Genomic DNA, 24,611 nt, shown 5'->3' with positions numbered 1-24,611 from the left:
TTTTTGGGGGGTTTCTGCCTTTAGTCTCCTCATCAGATAGTGAAATTAATGTTCAATCAGATTTAAATATGGAGATTGATTTGGGCAATCAAGGACTTTACATTTATTTGCCCTGATAAACTCCTTGCCTGGACTGGAAGGGTGTAATATAATGCAATATAAAGGGAATCCCAGTTAATCTGGTGGCATTTTCTTGAACATTGGTAGCCTATGTTTATGTATACTTCTGCAATCATTCTGCTACTGCCATTATACATCAAGTCATCATTAAAGTCCACAATGACCTGTCCATAAAACTCTGTTCCAAATCTCTACTGGCTCAGATTTGTGCTTTTTTGCAAACTTGCTGATCAGAAGTTTGCATCTTGCTGTATAGCCTCTGTAATTCTGTGTGAAAGTCTTCTGCGCACAGAAGATTGTCAGAGCATCACCCCAGCTTTCTGGAGGTGGATGGTGATTTTACAGACATGTATTTTAGAGTTCATTTTCACAGCTTGATTTGTCTGTTGTCAACTACTGTTGTTTCTTTCAACCGATCAGTTCGTTGTTGGTTGCTGATGAATGAAACTTTTGTATGGTAGTGTACAGTATATATGCTAAACTTCAATATTAAATTCTTGAAAAGTAGAAATAGGCCTAAGTAGAAGTACTGATATGACAACATTCTGACAATTTTTTTTTCAAAGTTTCAAGACTTTTGTAACTACTTGTATGCAAGAAAACTAATGATCTGTTAAGCATTACTGAATGTAAAGTTATTCTAGTGTTACCAAATAACTTTCAGACTGATATGTTTTCAATTTGCCTGTTTTTGCTTAACGAACGCAGTCAATTGCAGTCACCTTGAGCCAAAAAATTAAACTATTCTTTTGTATGCTGTATGCAATCATTTTTTCCAGTCTCTCTGACAGGAAAGAGGCCAATTATACAGAGGCATATGTTACACTCGCACAAAAAGGTCTTAAGACACACCGTCAAATAGCGTGTCTGCTCCGCGCTCACTACAATTACAGCAGTCAGTAAGAATGACCTTATTTGTTCCTACTACCTCTTTCAGCTGCACTGGCCAAATGCACACAGCTGTTGCCAAAAGCTTTCCAAAGCCTCAGCAAGCACTGCGATCATTCAGCTTTCCACAGAAGAGAGAGACAGAGATAAATCGTTTCAGAGATAGAGAAGGAGAAAGGGAGGGAAACTATGACAGGGATTTATTAATGGGCAGTACAGTTCATGCATACTGTAAAAAGTGAACACACTGTAAATTATAATTTCACAAATTTTTTTACCCCGTCAAATAGTTTTTTCTTGTTTTAAGCTCAAATTTAATAATCTTTATGCCTTCATGCTAGGAAAAAAGTTATTGTAAATATAATGCAAAGAAAAAGTCTGGGAGCTAATCTTTTCTAGTAACTTTATTGTAAGTGGTGTTGCTTTTGTCAACAAAAATTATGACTAAATATCAATGTCAACGAACATTTATCACGTGACAAGAACAAGACGTGATGCAACCTAAATGCTGGTCATGTGATGATGACTATAATTAAATGTATAATGCAATATTGTTGACGAATAAAAATGAGACTAAATGTGGTTTACAAAATAAAAAGAGACTAAAAATAAAAAAATTTCATTGACTAATACTAGACTAAATGTCGTCAGTTTTCATCGGCCAAAACTAGACAAAAATAATAAGACTAAAATGCTCAGACTTTTAGTTGACAGAAACTTGACTAGACTAAAAAGAGTATGAACGTGACTAAAATTAATAAAAACTAAAATGACAGCTTCACACAAAGACTAGACTAAAACTTAGACTAAAACTAAAAAAGGCCGCCAAAAACAACACTAATCGCAATAAATATTTATTTGTAAGTATTTTTATCAAAAATGACAAAAATACTGTTTTTTTATATAGTCCGAGGACCTATGCATGTAAATCTGAAAATTCACTTTCACTGGTGTAACACATTGAAACACATTAATTCTAGCTATATTACCGGTACATATAATTCTATTCTATTCTAAATACATATATAATAGTTATATGTTATTATTTATTTGACTTCAATTCATGGTTTTAGTTAACTAAACCTAAAACTAACTTTTAACATTTTGTCACTTGAAATAAAATGTTTTTTTTTAGCTAGCTAAACATTTTATCATTTTAATTAACGAATAAAAAATAAATAAAATTGTAATACTTTAAATTATCAATTAAAATTGTAATCGTATCTCAGTGATAACACTGGTTAATTCTAACCAGTTCTTTTATTTTACTTTACTATGTTTTTCTTTTCTTTTGTTTTTATTTCCAGTTGAAGCTGAGTGTTTTAGTATCTATTATCTTCCATCTAATGGGTGATATAATTCAGAAAATATTATGGGATCACTCTAGAAAGAGCCAATGAAAAGAAGACAGTAAATTCCCTAATGAGGATCTGTGGGCTTTAACTCACAGTTTGCTAAGATTCATATTTCACACTACTTACAAAAACATTGTTGAAATTATTCTTAATGTTTTTATGCCTACCTGTGTGATCAAGAACTCCTACAGTAAATGTAGAAAAATACAAATTGCTCCAATTTCCCCCAAAAAACAAACAGCTAAAACACAGAACATGTTGATCAAGTTGTGCAGAAGGAATTAACTCTTATTCAAATTTTTGACCATTGATATTCCTCCAGAATGAAGTGTTTTCAGCCTTTAACACAATATTCTACGAAAAAAAAAAAAAAATTATAGTAACAAACAAATCACTTTTTACTTCTTAAAACCTTTCAAGTTTAATAGGCATGTGTACTGTAGCCATCATACTGTATTTCATGTAACACAATATTTTATGATTCATTTTCTGATAACAACTGGCTGGATATACAAGTACATTATCCTGTTTACTACACAGCTACTTGCCACATGAGTAAATAATTAGACACAAAATATTGATCTGAGCTCTTTAAACATAAAGCTTCTGAAAGGAAAAACATTTCCAAACAAACTGCTTTGAGCCTAGACCAAGTTCAGACATTTAAAGCATAATGTACAGTCATATCACTAATTACACAGCTTTTCACAACATAAATAATAAAGAGGGCACAAAAATGCAGAATCCATTACAGAATGCAAAACAGTATTTCTGTCAGAAAGATGAACACTTTAACAAGATTACCGCAGGCCTACTAAGGGATAGTTCACACAAAAATCTAAATTTCCTCATGATTTAATCATCCTCAAGTTATCCTAGGTGTATATGACTTTTTTCTTTCAGACGAATCCAGTCGGAGTTATTTTAAAAACCTGCCCTGGCTCTTCCAAGCTTTATAATGGCAGTGAATGTGTGTCGAGATTTTGAAGCCCATGAAAGAGTGCATCCATCCAGCTTAAAAATTGCTCAACATGTCTCCAGTGGGAAATATCCAAATATGAGATAAATATACATATTTAAAACATTATGAACTATAATCTATATGCTGAAGTGCTACTCTCTTGTGAGTGTACATATGACAGTTAGCAGAAGCCAGATATTACTGTTTATAAAGTTTTAATTATGGATATTTTTCCCCCCAAAAAATGAATCAATTCACTTCAGAAGGCCTTTATTAACCCTCCGGAGTTGTGTTGAGCAACTTTTATTATGGATGGATGCGCTTTATTTTGCTTCAAAATCTCAACACACGTTCACTGCTATTATAAAGCTTGGAAGAGCCAAGATGACTCGTCTGAAAGAAAAAAAGTCATATACACTTAGGATGGTTTGAGGATGAGTAAATCATGGGGTTATTTAAATTTTTGGGTGAACTATCCCTTTAATACTTTAGTCCTTTATTTTACGATAAATACAGTCGATAGCCACATACACACGGCAGCTAAATTCAGTTAACAATATAGCTTTTAGTGCTTGATCCTGTTCTCTACACACACACACAGATTTATGGAAGTGACAACTGCGTTCTACAACTGACCAAGCACATTTTACTAAATTTCAACAGTGTGTACAGAAATGAGCAACTTGTTGTTGATGACATTTGGATGCGAGTTGTGTCTCTTTTGTATGTGCTGTGCAAATCAGTGCTGCCAGATCTGCCAAAAACAAATATGAACATAATAAACTCAAACCCAACTGCATTTTCTTGAAAATAAGCAACATACCAAAATATATCGGCCCGCACCTGCCTACTCTATCAACTCCATAAACTGGATTGCTTCATGAGCCGAGCCCAAACAACAAACCCAGTGATACTTGGGACAAGGCAACATTTCAACAGCGCTGTCTGTTTATGGTGGTGTAGTTAAAATTGCTGAACAGTCTTTGGTCACTGTAATATAACTTTGGTTAAAAATGCCTTCTGTACAAACACGGCATAAAATTCAGTTGATTCACTCCTGTATTTAAATGCGGTTGTGACTCATGACACCACACATTGTGTATACGTGGCAAATAACGGTTTGAATTAAATTAGAGAGAGTGTGGCAGTGTGATATGAGAGATGGGAAAGATGTGTTCCCAGATGAATGCTATGTTATTTGGCATTGCTACTGATGTGATTACTGGGCAATAGCACTTCAGAAAATCACGACTGACCATTTAGAATCAAGTATTATGAGAGACTGAAAATTGTTATAACCAATATTGCTTTAAGGTATTTAAACTTTTCCATTGATTATCAGTTATTATAAATCATGTTCACAGATTAACGGCTCCATCTGGTTGGTCTCTAAATACAGTACATCCAGCAACACTATTACACCACTGCAATTTCACCAGTGTCACATAGGGCTGCACAATTAATACAATTTAAATCGCAATTACAATTACGGATGCCACAATTAAGACTCTTTCAGAGTGGCAATTAATCGTTTAAAGTCCATTAATGTTATTCAGTGTGCTTAAATGCATTTTTTCTTTCTTTCTACATGTTTTCTTTTATTTTCATTTTAGTATAACATTGTAATACCATTCATATTTTTACTTTTAAATAATTTAAAGAATAAACCAATCCGGTGTATATTTGACATTTGAGGCTTAATACTATAGAAAAGCACAAAGTTTTTCAGTTAATGTTTTCAGCTTATTTTCATATAAAAAATAATGGTATAAACATCATTCAATGTAAATTGTGACAATCGTAATTAATAATCGCAATTACAAATTCAAGGGAATAATCGACAATTATGATTTTTGTCGTAATCGTGCAGCCTTAGTGTCACAGCTAATGTGACTTTTTATTAATGTGATCTTTCTATTAATATTCAAAGCAAAATTAGGCTCCTAAAGCCTAACCTTATATTGGTTCTTCTGTAATTACAAAATGGACTTCAAATAAAATGTAATGCTACAAACGTGTTAAACACAGCCCTTTGAAAGTAAGATAAACCCATTCCAGACATAAGAAACTATAAACAGCTGCGACTGTGCTATTCAGCTGCTGACATCTAACAGCCTAAGACCAGACAAGTGTCTCGCACCCTTGGCAGAAGAAGCCATGCACAAACACGTACACACTTTCACACACAAGTGACACTTTAGGTTAACCCACATCCCAGGGAGGCTGGGACTGAATGCTTCGGGTTCGACTGGCTAATCGGTGGCATTGTGACATCCAAACCGCAGCTAGGAAATGCTATTGTTTATGTCTGAATTCCTTCCAGACACATTGTTTACAAGTTAAAAGCAGCAGCCACAACCACATACCACAAATAGGAAGCCAAGAAGAATATGTAAATAAACAGGAAATCTCCTTTTTCCATAATGTAAATCATTCTCAAGGAAAAAACACACTCTTAATGCTCTTCCCTTGAAAGAGCCATCAATAAAAACCCTGATAGGAATATAATGTCTGTCAATTAATCAATTAACTCCCTAAGCCACTTCATCAATTCCCTGTGTTACTTAATATTGTATAGACAGCATTCAGTTATGCCTCAGCGCTTGGTGGAAATACTAACGGCAGGTTTTGTTCTACATCCATTCCAGTGAGTGTTAAATGAATGCATAGGAAGCTGCTTTTGAACATGCAGTCTGAGTCGAGGAGAGGCGCTCAGCATATAGTGGGCTGCAAACTCAGCGATAAATATTCTCCAGCAGAGACAGTCGGGCCTGACGCTGTGAAAGCAATAAAATGCTCTTCACAATCCGCAGTAAAATTCAAACAGCATGGCCCGGCACAAATATCATTCTCCCAGCTCATTTGTGAGTCAGCGCCAAGTTTGTTTTCCACCAGACCTCTGCCAGGCTGCTTTCGCTTCAACTCTGAGCAAAGAATTAGGGGATTTTTTTGTCCAAAGCAGTAGCTACACAAGCTCTCGTTCAAATTGAGCTTTCTTACTAAAACTGTGCAACAGTTGGCACATGTTACATTTACTAAATTAAACATCTGAATTACATAATTGTAGTACCATAAGACTCTCCATTTAGCCAAAAAAAAATCCATTATCATTAAAGCCTATCAAATTATGTGTACCAGAGAGAGCCTCAATTTGTGACTAATAATGCCCATGCAGGCCTAATACTGTCAAAAAAAAAAACATGAATATGGAACTTCCTCTCATTCCCTTTCAAAGCACTTAATTGCCAAAAAAATGGAAATGAGTGGCGGTAGTGGAGTGAATGGACCAGAACGCTCAAACATTGCTGGTTTTCTCACTAGCGCTCGTTAAACAGCAATACATACACATACTCAATTATGACATTTCACTAATTGTGCATCAGATTGGTGGTCTGGATGTGAGTTATAGATATCTCAATGTTATAACACTGCAGATGAAGCTCCAGTCACACTCTTAAGAACATGTTAGAGCCAATATTGCATTGTACAGTATGTGTGGCATGATGTGTCCTGTCAATGTATTTGCAATGTACTTGCTTTGCATAATGAGTCTTTACTTGCACTGCAGAAGGTTGCTTTTTAATGAACAGCTGAACAGTTAAAAAAATAACAAGAAACAATTACTGAGTACATAAAAAATGTGAATTCAAAACTGTGTCCTTGCCTTACCCCGGTTCACAATGGAAAGCTTATCATAACTACAGTATTTATAATCTGAGCTGATGGATCAGATTTCGTGGGAAATGTCAGTTTTACATTATTCATCTTGTATGGTCATGTAATGCAATGATCTTACATAAATTATTTCATGCAATGTATTATGTGAAATTGAAAGATAACTTTACCACACATAAATTATGGCTAAATAAAAAAAGTAATACTGAGGATGGCAACATTAACAATAAAAAAAAAACACTACTAGTAACACTTTATTTTAATGTCCAATTATCACTAATAACAAACCATTTATGACTTTTACCTCAATAAACTCAAAGCAATGTAGAATATGGTCATGCAGAATATGTGCTTTATAAGTAATAATAAAAAGCCAATATGTCAATAATAGGCATGCTAATATGCAAGTAGTTAATAGTGAGAATCTATACTGAAGTCTTACACAATTTCTTTGTATAAAAATGGCCAAAGTACTGTCTCAATGAAACCCAAGTATTGACAGACTTTTTCTTCAATATTGTGATGTAGGCTACATCTGATCTGAATGTTATAAAACATTTAGGGCAGGGACTTGGTTGTCTGCATTGGTTGAAGCATTCATGGATGAATTGTTCATAATCTATAACATGTATTTTTAAAAATCCATTCCAATTTGTACGCTATATGTACATTAAATCTTAACATTTTAAAAACTGAAATACTGCAAACACAAAAAAACAAAAACAAAAAAAGCAGGAAAAACAGTTTCCATCAAGAGAACAAAATCATATTTTCCATGGAAATTGGTGCAAAATAGAAATTCTGGCCTTTCAGAATGAACAGAGTAATTTCTTTTCAGTCAGACATTTTTTGAAGCACGTATTTATTCAGTAAATGTGTTCATAGGCTGGGCAGTTTAAGAGTTTCCATGTAGTTTTTTATGCATATTTTGACATTTAGAAATCTATCCAGCATCCCCAATCTTTCATCCAATATCCCCAAATTTACAAAAAAATATGTGGACAGAAACTCGGATAATAAAACATAGTGGAACTTTGGTTTCCTAAATGTAGGTTTGGTTGCAATAAACTTAATTGTATATTCTATTTATTTATTTTTCAGAAATAATTAAATACTAAATACTTCCAGTACTGCCATTGAACATATAGCAGTTAAAAAAAGAGACTTTTCTAACTCTAAAGGCGAGTAATAATCATTGAAATAATTGTTGATTTAGTCACTGTTCATTGCAGCCCTACTGACACTGACCCAGAGTAATGTCTATCTTATCAATGACAATGAGATTATAGCAACTGTTATCAGTGCTATACTGCATAATTTCTCCCTTTAACAATTTCCACTTGTCCATTTCAATGGTTTTGTTCAATCCGTTTCTTGCAGAGGAAATGACACAATATTCAGTCTTACTCCAGCACTGAACATGTGTACAGGACTAAAGTTCAGCCATGCAGGCAGATTGTATGTATTTCACTGACATTAAAAACAACCGTGCTACCAGTAGAAGGACTTCATCTGTAGAAACACCTTTCATCATAATAAGGCAGCCGTCATTTCCTCTCTTAAGCACACAAGTGTGAAATCGCTTGTCAAAACCTCGGAGACGTCAAACAGGTTGAAGCAAGTGTACAGTTGCAGCTCAGCTATTTTAATGTGCAAATGTACTCCACAGACTGTGTAAACAAAAGTCTGAAATGATGTCAACAATTCTACAAAGTTCTTTATTCATTTTTAATATGCCTACCATGTAAACAACTATTTTTTGGTAAATTCCACCAACATAAACCAATGATTTGTTAAGATTTTACATGCCCTGTGTGTGTTAGTTGAAAATCTTTCATGTATTTTTAAACCCAAGCAAGCAGCTTGCGTTCTTACTGTGATTGTCGTTTTCAGTGCTGCCCATTCGGGCCGTCTCTGCGGGGTGGGCCTGTTTGGCAGTGCGCCCCTTTGACAAGCCCGAGGAAGGCTTCACCACCCGGGCACCGCTGGAGGTGTCCATGCCTGTTTAGGACACAAATAGATCAGGCCAAAGGAAAATGCATTATCTGCACGGAAACAACATAAACCCAAAGATGCTTTGACTGTATCTGAACGTTTCTGAATCGGGATTACAGACACCTGCTGAGACAGAACAGCACACACACAGAATCACACAAATCACACAGACACACAAATCTAATTATTAACATCCATTTCACTGCCTGACTGCATGAGGGACAATTACAGTCTTTCAACACAGTTGTCTTCCCGATCTATCTGTCTGTCTGTCTGTCTGTCTGTCTGTCTGTCTATCTATCTATCTATCTATCTATCTATCTATCTATCTATCTATCTATCTATCTATCTATCTATCTATCTATCTATCTATCGGTCTGTCTATCTATCTATCTATCTATCTATCTATCCATCTATCTATCTATCTGTCTGTCTATCTCTCTCTCTCTCTCTATCTATCTATCCTCTGTCTGTTTTCTATCTCTCTGTCTGTCTATCTATCTATCTATCTATCTATCTATCTATCTATCTATCTATCTATCTATCTATCTATCTATCTATCTATCTATCCATCCATCTGTCTGTCTCTCTATCTCTCTATCTATCTGTCTGTCTATCTATCCATCTATCTATCCATCTATCTATCTATCCGTCTGTCTTTCTATCTATCGTTCTTTCTATCAATTTCTCTATCTGTCTGTCTGTCTCTTTCTCTCTCTCTCTCTATCTATCTATCTATCCGTCTGTCTGTCTGTCTATCTATCTCTCTATCTGTCTGTCTGTCTGTCTATCTCTCTCTCTCTCTCTCTCCCTATCTATCTATCCATCTGTCTGTCTCTCTATCTGTCTGTCTATCTATCCCTCTATCTATCTATCCGTCTGTCTGTCTATCTATCGTTCTTTCTATCAATCTCTCTATCTGTCTGTCTCTCTCTCTCTCTCTCTCTCTCTCTCTCTCTATCTATCTATCTATCTATCTGTCCATCTGTCTATCTATCTATCTATCTATCTATCTATCTATCTATCTATCTGTCTGTCATATTTCTGTTTGCCTGTCTGTCTATCATTCTTTCTATCTATCTATCTATCTATCTATCTATCTATCTATCTATCTATCTATCTATCTATCTATCTATCTATATGTCTGTTTGTCTGTCTGTCTGTCTGTTTGTCTGTCCGTCCGTCCGTCCATCCATCCATCCATCCATCCATCCATCCGTCTGTCCATCTGTCTATCTATCTACAGTATCTATCTGTCTGTCCATCCATCCATCCATACATCCGTCTGTCCATCTGTCTATCTATCTACAGTATCTATCTGTCTGTCCATCCGTTCATCCGTCTGTCCATACAGTCATTCCTTATGATTACTTGTGTGTATTTTTTTTATTTACTACACATCTGATCATTTTAATTTTAACTTAATGCGCATAATAATAACAATAATAATAATAATAATAAATACATAAATCAATTTAAAACTCTGGCTGAATGTTTTTTTTTTTTTTCTCATCAATCCAGAAGGGAAACAGGCAGTTTACTGCAATGAATGAAGCCTGACAATGACTGCCTAATGAAAATAAACAGCACTGATTAGAATGTGATCATACTTTCTTATTAACTCAAATCAATGTCAGTTCACTTCTTCATTAGGTTTGGCCTAATGGGTCACTAATTTGTGTCTTTTAAAAACCACCATTAATTTAGTGTTCTATTATTTGCTGAACAGTGGCCGGGCATATGGCTGTATGATTTATCACATCATGTCAAAGAAGATTTTCTGAACACCACAGATAAACGTTTCCTCTAATGAACGCGGTGGGAATGTCTCACTGTCAGAGGCGCGAGTACATTTCCAGTGAGTGCTAATTGAAAGGGTTTACTTTAGGCAATACTTAGGGCAAGTTTTAAATCATGAAAACTTTCATAAGATTAAAAGTTAAAAAAGCTATTGTACATGTACTGACACACACATATACAGCACGTCTGAAAGAGATGTGAAATCAAGCTGTAACCCCTCTGACCATCACAGCATACTGTATGTGACAGGACGTGACAACCATTCCCTTTTAAAATGCCAACCAAAACAACTGCTCACAGCTGTGCTATTAAACCACAAAACAGGCCCGCATTGTGCATCAGCAGACCACAGAGCCCACTCCCATCACCTAAACCACAAAGAAGAACGATAGATAGCTCATCAAGTGCTGAAGATCACTACACCAAATTATTTATGGCCCAGAGACTGAAGCCCATTTGTGAGCCAGAAGTTTATTCCAAAAAGGAAAAGAGCACTAAGGTAATAGGAAAAGCAGCTGGTAGGACTAAGTGCTATGGTATCTGGGAAATGTGTCACACACTTCAGAAAGGCTGTGGATGGAAGTGTGCCTACACAATCAGAGAAACACACAAGGCTCATTCCTGCTATGCAGCAACTACTGTATCAAAACTATAACTTCTGGAGAATAAATATGCTTGATTTGTAATTTAAGCAAGTACTTCTATATTTTGTATTATTATTATATTACATCAAACTTTCTAAAATGCTCTGATCAGAATCAAACACTACAGCAAAAATTTCATTATTTACAGAATAACAAGAAAATGAAATAGAATTGTTACTTACAACAATGGAAATCAAGAGCTTTAGCTAATCATTTCTCAATGAGGAACTGAGTAAGCTTACATTTATTTAGCCACTTTAAAGTTCGCTCTGATATTTTTACAACTCTTTTTAATATTAATTTTATCAAACAGGATGGCATTTTTTTGAGTGGACATACCAATACCACAATGATGACAATTACTGGCAGATGATGTCATAGGGAACTCGTTTTGAAAGTCATTTTCAGGTTAAAGATTTCACCACAGACTAACATGAGGGGAAGTTATATTGAGGGAACAGTAAATATATATATTGATTCTTCATTAAAACACTATTCCCAAATTTGCAACAACGCAAAATGAATGTCTTACATAATTTTCACCCCACAGTAAACTAATATCTGATTTGTCATATTCAACATTTCAACAAACTTTTAATAACCCAATATGGTAGGACATACATATGGAAATATAGGCCTGCTGCTGTATCGTGAGAATGACCCACATAAGTATTTTTAAGTGCTCAAACAGTGAGTGAGTGTTTGTATCATGTAACATATTCTTTATTGTATATTTCATTCCCCCAAAAAGCCTTAACACCTCGTAACGCGTTAAACCACGCCGCTTCGCACAGTCCGGCGAGCTTGTGTCTTAATTGGCAGTATTGACAGATAATCGATTTCTCGAAGGCCACACCTACCTGGAAAGCCACCCAACACTGACGGGTGAGCGGGTGAGCGGGTCACCCACGTGGGGTCAGGCTGTAGCCTTTTCTCTCGCGTCGCGCCGCTTGACTTTACATGGCAAACGCACCTGACGCGCGGGGGGTCGCGGACAGACGGGCGTCACGGTCCGTAGCCACACTCACGGCCCCCGCTGCGCGTGTCCGCGGAGGAGGAGGATGAAGAAGAAGAAGGAGAAAGGAAGAAAAAAGAGCAAGCTGATGCAAATGCCCTCGAGCCGAGCACTTTCACCGTGTTTCCAGACTGCACCCGGAGCCCCTCTTCATTAATATGTAATCCACGAGCTCTCGCATTAAAATCCAACTCAAAAGCACGCGCACAAAAACGCAGAAACGCCGCCAAAAAACATGAAAATACAAGAAGCTTTCATAGGCAGTGAAGCAAAATGGCGACTTTAATACGAAGGAGGAGTAAAAAAAAAAAAAAAAAAAAAAAAAACCTTCTCGCTGTTGCTAAAGGAGGCACGGGGATATGTTTAGTGCAGTAATCGAGGCTGGTAGAAGTAAACGCGACGGAGAGCGGAGGGGAAGGCACAGCGTCGCGCGATTCCGGTCCTTACCTCGGGATAATGCGGTGTATTTGTTTGATAGGGATATTATCTCCGCGAGCGTGTACAGTAACAGTATGGGTGCTGGGTCGCGCGCGTATATCCGCCGCTGTCTTTGACAGTTGTGACTACAGTCGGCAGGCAACTTGCAAACTCTCGCGTTATTATTTATGATCGCTCATTTTGATATCAGGCCAATCATTTTGGTATTTCTGCATAATAAAGCCCCTGCCTGAATGGAAGCGTTTGATGCGGCTTGACGTCATGCCGCTCGCTCATGACGAAAAGCTTTAGCGGACGCATCATATGAGAATCTTCCCAACATTATAATGACGTATGTGACTCTTAGGTTCGGAGAAAAGATTGCTTAGTTTTTAGGGCAAGTTAATAATCTGAGGATATGCATTATGACGTCGTTTTCTTTTCGATATATATCATGTGGATTTTTACTAGTTATTATCTGGATTTTTGCCGTCCGGAAGACAGAAGTGAACATGATGTCATATCCCTGTAAATAGCAATTAAGTTTTGTTTTTATTTGTTTCTGTACTTGCTATGCATATATATTGCATTTGCAATGCAAATTAACAATTTTGATGTTTTCTAGAAACAGGTCTCGCTTTCCACACCTACGTCACAGGGCTTAATAGAGATTTTAACCCATTGTTTTGTGTCTCTTCACACCATTACTGCGTTCACCAGGAGGGGGAGGCAAATGACTGCGTTTCTCAGGATGTTACTGAGGCTCCAAATGTGGAAAAGTGATAGCCCAAAACCAAATCCTATTTTATATTGCCTGTAAATGCCGTATTTGTCCAAAAGTAGCCTCAGAAAGTAAAAATAAATCAACACTTAATGAATGAAACCCTAATTTAGCAGACGCTCTCGGACTTGTTTACAAACCTATCTATTTTAGAGCATTAGTTAATTAACTCTATTAATCCTTCACTATCTTATTTTCCAAAAGCGTTTCACACCCTTACTCTTTCTTCTCTCATATACGAGTCATTCTGATAAAAGTGTGCACTAGTCCACAGGATTATGTGACAGCAGGATGAGTTTATGACGGATGATAACAGGTGACGAGCACTTAACACGCAGGCCTGTCCCTCAAACTATCAATCTCATGACTTTAATAATGCACATGAAATATAAATCTTGTTCCTGGAAGATGACAAGTTTTGTATGTTATTAATATATCAGTCATTCTCCGCAGCAGTCTATAGTCGGCTACAGAAACCCATATGTCTACCAGAGGCCATAAACAGCACTGCAGCATCTGAGTTAGTGAAGGCCAAGCTACTCTCAGAGTTACGAAGTACTCTTACATAATGGGTAGTTCATGTCATCTGGACACGTTCCCAAAACCCTGTGGTAATACTGTATGTGAGTGCTCCAGCTGTATTTTAGGCCATGAAATGAAGTAAAGCAAGCTGTGTGTGAAGGACCGCTTCAGCTCTGAGTAACTCCTCGCTGTTGAAATCCAAGAATAACTGGAGACTTGGAGAGAGATTTCTTTTCTCTGCTGAGATTGGCAATGTGTGTGTGTGTTTTTTTTTTGTTGTTTAATCGAGAGCTGCTAGTTCAAGAGGAGAGCCGTTTCCTTTGGGCTCCCTTGACGATCCATGTTGCATAGAGAGACTGTGATTCATCTATCGATCCACTTTCCGGGGGTCTTCGACTGGTTTCTAGGCGGTCCACCATTTGTGGCTCAGTCACAACAAGCTACATGCTGAAAAGAGATGCGAATATGCAGTAAACAAAGATACAGTATTTGGCTCATTACATTTGATCAAGGCCATATAAGTTTAGAAATAGAAGTTCTCTTGTGTCCCTTCTGTGTTACCCACATTTATGTCTTAAAACATTAATGTTCAACAACTAATATTTAAACTTTTTGAAAATATAGCCTACCGTACTATATTATACTATACTAAAATATATATTTTTTAAAAGTGTAAAATATGACTCTTTACACTAGTAATGACTTTTAATGGCTGTTAAATGTGTATAGCATAGCATTACTATGAAAATGCAATAATATCGTTCTCTATGCATGAGTAGGTCAAACTTAAAATAATAATAATAATAAATAAATAAACTTTATTTTCTATAGTGCCTTTAAATCTAGAACTCAAAGTGCTGAACAAAAACAAATAAAACAATACACTGTATAAAATAATACAATAAGCCAAAAATATGGAAAGAAATGCAGTCAAAACAACAAGTAAAATGATTTTAAATAATTAGTTTTAAGGCAAGATAATACAGCACTGTAATGTTATTAACCGTAGTACTTGATTAGATCTATTTAATTATTTACCTTATTTTTATTCATAGAATAATTGTTTTCATATATGGAAGTTATATAATATTTCATGTAATATAAAATTGTATTATGTATAAATATTTAAGTTTAATATTATCTTATGTGTTCATTTATTATTTTAAATGTAACTATTCCAAAATGTACTTTATTAATCATAAATGATAATTATAAAATAATTAGTATAATAATTTAATATTAATACATTTTCGGTTCTCTTTATTTGATATGAAACAGTGATATTTTAATATGACTGAAATACTGTTAAAGTCTCTGTTACTATATAGTTTTTGTTCATTTTTAGTTTATTTTATCTTGACTTTATATATATATATATATATATATATTATATATATATATATTTCATTTCAATTATTTGATTTCAATTTGTTTCCTTTTTTTTTATTGTTAGTTTGTTTGTTTGCCTTTATTTTTTTTTATAATATCCTGAGTATGAATTGTTTTATAAAGGGATATAAAATACAGAATAGAAAATGTGTTATAAAATAGAAAAGAGTTAATTCCCCAAGCAATCCCATTACCTCCCCCTCTCTCTTTTCCTTTATCTCCCTTTTCCCATCATAGAATGCAGCTGAAATGAATGGTTATGGTTGAACAGGGATCGACAGAGCATAAATCTACCTCCAGTAGTGCTGATCTATAGATTTGCGTGTGTTGCTGATAGAGCAGAACAGTGTCATAGATCGTGAACACCATTAAGGAGATTTCTCAGCACTTGCTGGTCAGTTTACCATCAGGTGTTCACTTACCTTGAGTCACGGACCAGTGCCTGCAGCGGAGAGAGAACGGAGCCACGACAAGAGTGAAATGATAAATAGGATGACATGAGAGATATAGGTGATACAAGGGTTTGTGTGGGTGTATCTGTTACAGTGGTGATCGATCGCGCAGATCTTCATCTTAAATAGATGGAGTGTGTAACATGTGTTTTGTGGAGCACAACATGAACAGAACCCAGGGGGAAAGTGCAGTCATATATCACAATAGCAGAGCAGTTGAGGGATCTCAAGTGAATGCTGCTGTCACCAGCTCACTGACAGAGATACATATGCATCCACGCTGCGCCTGACTAGTCCTGTATCTGTCCCGTCACAGACAGTTTTGTGAATAATGAAAGAGAACATACCAGGGATGCCTTGCTAAAATAGCGCAGAACGTTTGTACATAGACCATGCTAAGCCTGATCTGAATGGGCCAGTCTGGGAGACCAGCTAGACCAGTTTAAACTTGCTAAAAGTTGGTTCAAACATTTTCCCCCACAGCAGGAGATCATTTTACGATCATTTTCAGTCGCCTTAATTGTTAGTACTTCAAAGTCGTGCTGCCTTCAAGTCTTCCTGTGATTTATTATTTATTTATTTATTTTTACTTCCTGATTTAAAAATAAATAAATAAAAAACAGGAAGATGTTTTACTTAGGCAGCAAAGGATGTGCTTTATTTTATTCATTTTTCTTTATTATTTTATTTTGTGTTTGCACAAAGAATGCTTGGGAAAGTGGTAACAAGTGATCAGAAACTATTAGCTTCTACCACGATTCTCAGAAAAGAAAGGCTTAAAGAAAATATGAGTCTGCCAAAGCTAAAAATAGACTGAAAATGCTATTCATTTAGTGGATACTGACCTGAAATAAAAATAGAAAGAATATGAAATAAATAAAATTAGGGGAAAGCCATTAATAATTATGGCAAAAAAAAATATTTTTTAATAAAGAATATTTCTTTAAATATTTACAAAATAACCAGTAATTTTTCAGTTAAATCTAATTTACAACACACACACACACACACACACACAGAATTCTGAGAAAGTAGGTTTATGGATTGTCATTGTAAATTAAAAGATTATTTGTTCTTTTTCACTTCCAAACTGTACTTTTAACAGCATTTTACTGTTAAATTACATGAAATGTCTAATTACATCTATTACAGTTTTTCACAGCAAGGGATAGCTTTAATCAGGTTTTTCGGTGTCGTCTTTTTTTTTTTTTTTTTTTTTTTGCATTGCATTGCATTGGATTGGATAGTTTTAAAGTTAAAAATACAATCCTTTTTTGCATCATTTCAAAGCAACTTTGTCAATCAGGCTTTGGTGCTTTACCATAGCACTAGAGTTTGACATAGGTGTTATGACATAATAAAAATAATAATGACGAAGTGATCCTCTAGATTTTAGATTAGATTAGATTTACACTTTTCTTGAAAATGGTATAAAACCAAACCAGCATGAAAACAAAGAGTGCCCTAAATGGTTCTATAAATGTGTTTCAGCCAACATCCATAAGATTAGTTCTTTTCACTCTCATTTGTCATTGACCAATGTAATCACAACACTGCATGTGGTGGCATTCATGTGTGCTCATAATCATTCAGACATGAATCGGAGGCTGCACAGACTCTGTTACTGCATTTCAGAGGCAGGATATTTTCAGATGGCAGATTCACCGCTAGTTCTGGGAATAAGACAAACTGCGCTCTGGACAGTGTCCCACTGCTCTAACTGCCCTCCGCACTGTCAACTCTTGATTGGTTAAGCCATGTGGCGGCCAATGAGGCATAACCCCTGAGCTCCAGCGCTGTCAGATACTGTCACATAACGTCACGGGCTGCTTATAATGCACACATTTGTGTGTGTCTGTGTTCCAAACGCACAGATCATTATGCGGCTGCAATCCTCTGTGTCGTGTGGTAATTGCCTCTCAAGGTGGTGGTGGAGATCGAGCGCTCTTTAATCATCTGTTTGTGTGACAGCTGCTTCCACAAGTGACACTCAGAGACACAACGGTGCGGCGTGCGCCAGACGCACGGCTCTGATCTCTGTGGCAGAACTGCACAGTCACTCAGGACAGTCTTCCCTGCAGGGAACAAAGGAACAGGTGGTGAAAGAGAGTTAAAGAGCCTGTTTGTGCTGATGGTGTTTGTGTTCATTTGTGCAGAAATGACCTAAGGAGGTGTTTATATTAGAGAGCGAGAAAAGTGGATGGCAAATGAAAGAACTCAGTGTCCTCTGATGCCATAAAACAGCTTACAAGTAGCTACATTTAAATCTGATTCACACAAGAAGTTCTTTGGATTCATGGACCTGAAGCTCTGCTCACTGGAGGAGAAGAAATCCATCTTTGGTTCTCACGTGCTGAATGTGTGAAGTTTAAAAGTTTAAACCAGAAGAATGATGAACTGTTATTGATCTAATAATGAATGCAGAATTCAGAAATCACTTGGGTGCATTGGGCAGGCAATAATAAATAATAATAAATAAGTGTACACCATTAGAAAGAAATTGTAGAAAAACAGATAATATCCCGGCAGGGACTCCAAGGCAGCAAGACAAATCAGTCACTACTTCTGGTGGCCAATCTACCCCTGTCTAATTATGTGAATAACATTTTCTGCCGGATCAAAAATAAAAAAACATGTAATATGTGATTTTATCCATGGATATGAATACAAAGTGTAATGTACCAAAACATTTCTTGAAATAAATGTGCAAATAATAAGCAATATGCAAAAAATCAGAATTGCTAAATTTAAAAGGGGGAAGGGGGGGGGGGGGTTAGAATTATATAAAAAAATCTGCACTGACTTTTTTTTTGGTTAGGGTCAGAATTGGCAGATATGAACTCAGGATTGCACACAAAAAAAGTTCCAACTCAATATTTTAAATAAAAAAGCCACAATTGTGAAGTACGAACTCACAATTTAGAAAAAAAAGTAATTCTGAGGAAAATAAAAAATTGTGAGATAGAAACTCAGAACTCACAATTTCAAAAAATAAATCTGAATATAAAGTTGAAATTGCGAAATATTAACTCAGAATGGCAAGATATAAACTTGCGATTTCAAGAAAATAATTGATAATTGCCAGATTTTGAATTTGCAAGATTTAGAAAATGTCAGAATTATGAGATGTTAAATGTACAATTTGTAAGATATTTGCAGTAAAATATAAAAAAAAACCACTAGGCTAGTGTTATATATTTTGTCCAGCTGATTACTAACAATATATCTAATGTTTTCAACTACTTGTAAATCATGAGAAAATTCCCATTCTAAACAGTGACACGGGGCAGTGCAGTCACCTGTCAGTGATGTTAGTTACCCTTTGTTACGTCTTTACTGACGTAGAAACCACATGACAACAGCTTCGCGACAAACTTAAACTAGAAAGAGATGCAGATCTTGCTTGTGTTTTACTCAACAGGTGAGTTGTTTTGATTCATGTCATTACAGCAAACGTATGCTAATATAACAATAAACAAGATTAGTATTATGGGGCATACACGCCAAACGCAGGGCATCGCGTCTCTAGACTCTCTAGTCTTTGCATTGACTTTGTATATAATCTACTCGCGCAAATCGTTGAACTCGCGTTAAATCCATGATTTATCTTTCCGTCTGATTGATGGCCGTCAGCGGTTGGGTAGAAGACAACAAATCCCATCATTCCACACTCCTTCTTAGCGTCATCAAACCATGCGATTGTTATTGTTTTGGTAGTGCGTCCTCTAGTGGCAGGTCCTACAACCTGTACCTTTACAACTCAAAATAAATTATGAGTTGTAAACTTGGGGAGGAAATATAAAACTCAAAATTGTGAGATATAAACTCTCTGAAAGCTTTTTAAATTTGTTAATGGAAATGGTCTTCTATAGCTACAACATTACTAGAACATCTTTAAAGGGATCAAATTGCCAACAAATTGCTACGTAAGGATTACAGCGACTGTCCAATTCATCAAGCACACAAACTCCTGTCCTTATGTTATGATGTTAAGCACACAACTGTTCGAAACTCACATTTGAGGTATGAATATGTGTAATTTATTCTAAAACCCACTGGAAACTCAGAAGACAATCCATGGCTCGAAAATGCTAATTCTGTAACGGGTTTTAGGATACAAACCAAACAACCCTATTGAGTCTTGAATGCTTTTGAGAGGCTTCAGAAGCAGTTTCAAATCCTGAAAATGAGAAGGAGAGAAATAATGGATGTGGGCCAGATGCACGCAGCGGGAAATAAACTGGTGATTAAAGGAATGTGGAGGAGTTTGAGGAAATCATAAAAAATGGCTTTCGTTTAAAACCTAGTGGGCTGCCTAACTAAACAGTGTTTTTGACATCATAAACAAGTCTCAATGCATCAATCATGTCTGAAAATGCTAAGCTAGGAGACTTTCTAACTAAAAACAAAGGAAGGAACAATAGAAAAACATGTTTAAGATGGATATAGTTAAGCTAACTCAGAGTTTTTGACCGTGGGTCTGCTGTAGTGAATCAGATCTCTGTTGTGTGACCAGGAGAAGCTTGAGGTATTCAGACACACGGCTCACAGAGGTCCTTCATGAATAAAATAGCACAGTGACTACCTCTCCTCCATCTCAGTCTGCACTGCACCTGTGTGGGGAGATCCAGCTCAGCAGGAGCGGACAGAGCACCTGTGGATGTGAGAGAGAGACAGACGGATAGATTCTCTGATGGTGGAAGCAACTCAGTGAACTTTTTCTGTTTTGGTACATCACGTTGTATGATAATAGGCTGCATTAAAGCAATAGTTCACCTAAAAATGGGAGTCACTGATTACTCACTCTCATGTCATTCCAAACCCCTAAGACCCTAAGATCTTCGAAACAAAAATTAAGATATTTGATTAAATATAAGAGCTTTCTTAACCTGCATAGACAGCATTGCAACTAAAATGTTTCCTGACCCAGAAAGGTATACCGTAAAAGAAATCTATAAAAAATTACGGTAAAAACTGGCAGCTGTGGTTGCCAGAATTTTACTGTAAAAAGTTAGCAAGATGTTGCGTTTTACGGATTTAACCGTATTTCATTAACTGATATAATGTTAATATACCAACACACGATACTGAAATAATGAAATTAATATTAATTTAACAACATTACATGTATAGTAACATACAATGCTAATTTACAAAACTGGTAAAAAAAAAAAAAAGAAGAAACTAGTAATTTCAACGAAAAAAGAAAAGGAAAAAAAACATCAAATGTGGAATGTAATGAAATGGGTGTCAATTTAAGTTTTTTCACTGTAAATTATACAGGCTTTTTCACTTCCAAAAACTGTACATTACCGTAAAATTACATGTAATTTCCAACACAGATTTTTCATAATATGTAGTAGGGAAATTTACTGTTAACCAATAAATAAGTTTTTACTGTAGCATTTACACAGTCTTTTTTTCTGGAGTAAAAGGCTTATTTACTGTAGATAAATCTGACAAAATTGGGTGGTTTGGGCATTTTTAATACATTCATGCATTTTATCCAAAGCGAGTTACATTGCATTCAGGCTATACATTTTTTTACCAGTATGTATGTTCCCAGGGAATTAAATCCACAACCTTTTGCACTGCTAACCCAATGCTCTACCACTGAGCCACAGGAACTTAATGTCCTTTACTTTGCATTTATCCCACAGTTGTTTCAAACAATAGTGAAAGACAAACTTCCCATATGAGAATGATCTGTATTTTGAAAACTTTATTCCAAAACAGCTGTCTCTGCCACACCATGTCTTGTATAATCATGTTGGTAGCAAGCCATTACATAACCAATGTTCATTTCCCTCACATTTTTGCATAACAAGATTTTAAAGAAAAAACCCATTGCATGTCTGGAGAGAGAGAAAAAAATGCTAGTGTGTCGTAATGCAATAATCAGTGAAATGCCCTAGAAACCCATCAATCATTACATCACATGAATTTCAGAGAGAATTCCGGCCTGTCAGTTTCATATAAACATTTACAACCAGGATGGACTGAACTGGTTTGCTTTGAGTACATTGTGTAAAAGCCTTGAACAATAACTGGCGTCACACTGAGACTCCAGCTGCTTTGTAAAAATGAGATTTTACTGTAACTCAGACTAACATTCAAGCTTTCCCTAAACATGCCACTGCATCACAGTGTAGTTGAGTGTTGAAGCGTACAGGATTCATCAGCACTAATAAAGTCAAAACCACAATATGGAAAGAATTACATTCTCTCTGCAAAAGCTCCTTTATCACACTAGAGGAAACACACTGCCTCTACAGCAGCACATACTTAACATGCCTTCTTGCATTCTTGGAGATAACAAACCTCATTACTCAAAAGCCTAGTTCACGCAACCAGCAACATTTAAAGTTAGCTTTTGGATTTGTTATGTTGCAGACCTACATTTTGTGATTTAAAACAGGTCTCTAACAGGTCTAACCATGCAGACATGTGGCACCTCTTTACATTATTGCTTGGACAACTGGGACTTCTACGACGAGTTCAACATGTTCTCTATAACTCCTAGAGTAAAGGTATATTCATACTCTGATATATTCTTTGTATATTAGGAGAAAACCTGCTACACTGTGGGCAAGATTTTTAAAAGGACACTGAAATCGAGAATATAACTTATGAAGGTAACAGCAGGAACAATGTACGAAGCTCTTGAACGTCCTGAGAAGAAAAGCAAAACGATGGTTGGTTTTTAGGTGTGTACATCTGATGCTATTAACATTCAATGTTCATTTTGAAACAAATTGTCCATAATATCCAGTTTCAGATCATATTAGTCGTTGTTTTTGTCGGTGTGAACATCCCTTTAGCTTGAATGCGAAGATATTGGGTAATCAAACTTCATGCCTTAATCTAGATCTAATTCTCTGCAAAAGAAATGCTACAATCTATCGTGAGAGGTAGGAGAAGGAATGGTCTGTTCCCACACTTGTAGAAACAGGATCTCTTCAGCATTGCATCTACGTCCATGATGAGTGAATGATGCTGGGCTAAAAAAGCAGGTTTGTCAGACATCCCAACACTAGACGAGATGAAGCGATCCTTAACGTGATCTGAGATCAATGCTCATCTTTTGATTTGGGGTCAACATCTTGATCCAATCCGTATGCTCACTATTGTCTAACAGAGCTCTGGTTGATGCTCTAGGTTTTGTAGAGATAAGGTGAGACTTGAATCTTAGCATTATATTACAGTTTTAGAGTCCGACTATGTCCTTTTGAGTCCCATTCAGATCTGCATAAAAAGACGGTCCTGTCTGTTAAATTGGTGTTGAGTAAATAGTCCACAGCTTCACCTCCTGGCAGATTCGCTCTCTCTGTCTGTAGCCGATTGGAACAAGTCCTCCCGTATCTGCCGGGACGTCAAAAGAACTGCCAAAAGGATAGACGAGCTATGAAATGTTGCCGAAGGAAGCTGAAAAGACAAGAGAATGAAAAAGAGCATAAATTATTCATGTGATTGCAGGAAATACATGTGGAGAAGGGATGCGCATCACCGAACCTCTCTTGTTAGACATTTACTCACTATCCATGGATTTAGCTCCTGATCTATTAGATCCCTCTGTACCTTCATGTTCTTCCTTCTAATTCTTGTCTTATGAGGGAGAAAGTCAGAGCTTTAAAAACTCTCAGAAATGTGTTTCATGTGCACACTTCAGACCTGAAGGACGTTGTGCTGCCTTATAGACGGCTACTTTTGTACACAATTCTAATTCACCATCAAACTCTCAATTTCATTTTTACAAGTACATTTAAGTTAACTTTGAACTCTAATTAAAAAAAACAATTTTGCCCAATATTTAGGCTATTTAAAGTATATCTACAAGGTGTAAGTTCTAAGTTATGCCCGCAGGCAGACGAGATAAAATAGTGATCGGAGAAACTGAGCTTTTCAAAACTCTAAATCAATTAATTATTATAAGTTAAAACCATATTAGGCACTGATTTATGCATTCATCTTTAGATCAGTCTCTCCTAGCATTTAATCATTGAAATGACTTGTATTATTTGTGTGATGCACACAGCTGCTGTCTATGGGATTGCAACACAGTCAGTCAGTTAGGAGGATACATTAGAAGATGCATCCGACCCATGTTAGGCATTAATCTCAGCAGGTTTTGGAAAATAGTCAGATCTGGTTTGGATATTGTTCTAATTTAATTGGACTAGGGTGTACTTAGAAAAACGCTTTAGAAACAAGTAATTCTTAAAATGTGAAGCGACCATCATTCATAGGCGAAGTGCTGCGGCGACAGACCGCCCAGATGTTGTTTGAGAGTTTGAGTAGAGCTTGTCTTGTGGTAGCAATTAACATAACTCTCAAGAACATCATGGTGTGCTATATTTCTTATCTGTCACCAGCAAAGAGTGTTATCTGAGAAAAATGCAGGAAGGATCTTTTCATCAAGAGTAGAAACAAAAAGGACCAGACAAAATTAGATCATATCAGAATACATTATAACTGCAGCAGCCAGCTGTCTACTAGAAACACTGCATGATTTATTATATATTTATATTTTTTGTTATGCAAGGGATTGTAAAAAAAAAAAAAAACACTGATTGCAATTTAGAGACGCGTTTCTTTCA

At 36.1% G+C, this 24,611-nt stretch overlaps 2 protein-coding genes across 3 annotated transcripts in view; both read right to left on the bottom strand.

Annotated features, from left to right (window-relative positions):
- Positions 1 to 13,685, bottom strand: part of LOC128012189 (zinc finger protein 512B-like) — a 54,967-nt gene extending 41,282 nt beyond the window's left edge. The window contains exons 1-2 of the mRNA XM_052595264.1: positions 12,299 to 13,685; positions 8,875 to 9,000 (exon numbers count right to left, since the gene is read on the bottom strand). Coding sequence (XP_052451224.1) covers positions 8,875 to 8,998 — 124 coding nt within the window. The 5' untranslated portion in view covers positions 8,999 to 9,000; positions 12,299 to 13,685. The remainder of the gene's footprint in view (positions 1 to 8,874; positions 9,001 to 12,298) is intronic.
- A 7,798-nt stretch (positions 13,686 to 21,483) lies between these two features.
- LOC128012191 (sterile alpha motif domain-containing protein 10-like) overlaps positions 21,484 to 24,611 on the bottom strand; it is a 72,200-nt gene continuing 69,072 nt past the window's right edge. For both annotated transcript variants that reach the window (XM_052595273.1, XM_052595272.1), the window contains exon 5: positions 21,484 to 23,439. In XM_052595273.1, coding sequence (XP_052451233.1) covers positions 23,417 to 23,439 — 23 coding nt within the window. In that variant the 3' untranslated portion in view covers positions 21,484 to 23,416. The remainder of the gene's footprint in view (positions 23,440 to 24,611) is intronic.

This window comes from Carassius gibelio, chromosome B23 (assembly GCF_023724105.1).
Source record: "Carassius gibelio isolate Cgi1373 ecotype wild population from Czech Republic chromosome B23, carGib1.2-hapl.c, whole genome shotgun sequence".
NCBI classification, from domain to species: domain Eukaryota; kingdom Metazoa; phylum Chordata; class Actinopteri; order Cypriniformes; family Cyprinidae; genus Carassius; species Carassius gibelio.
Note: the sequence above shows the minus strand (reverse complement) of the source record. Positions and strands in the feature narration are given on the sequence as shown.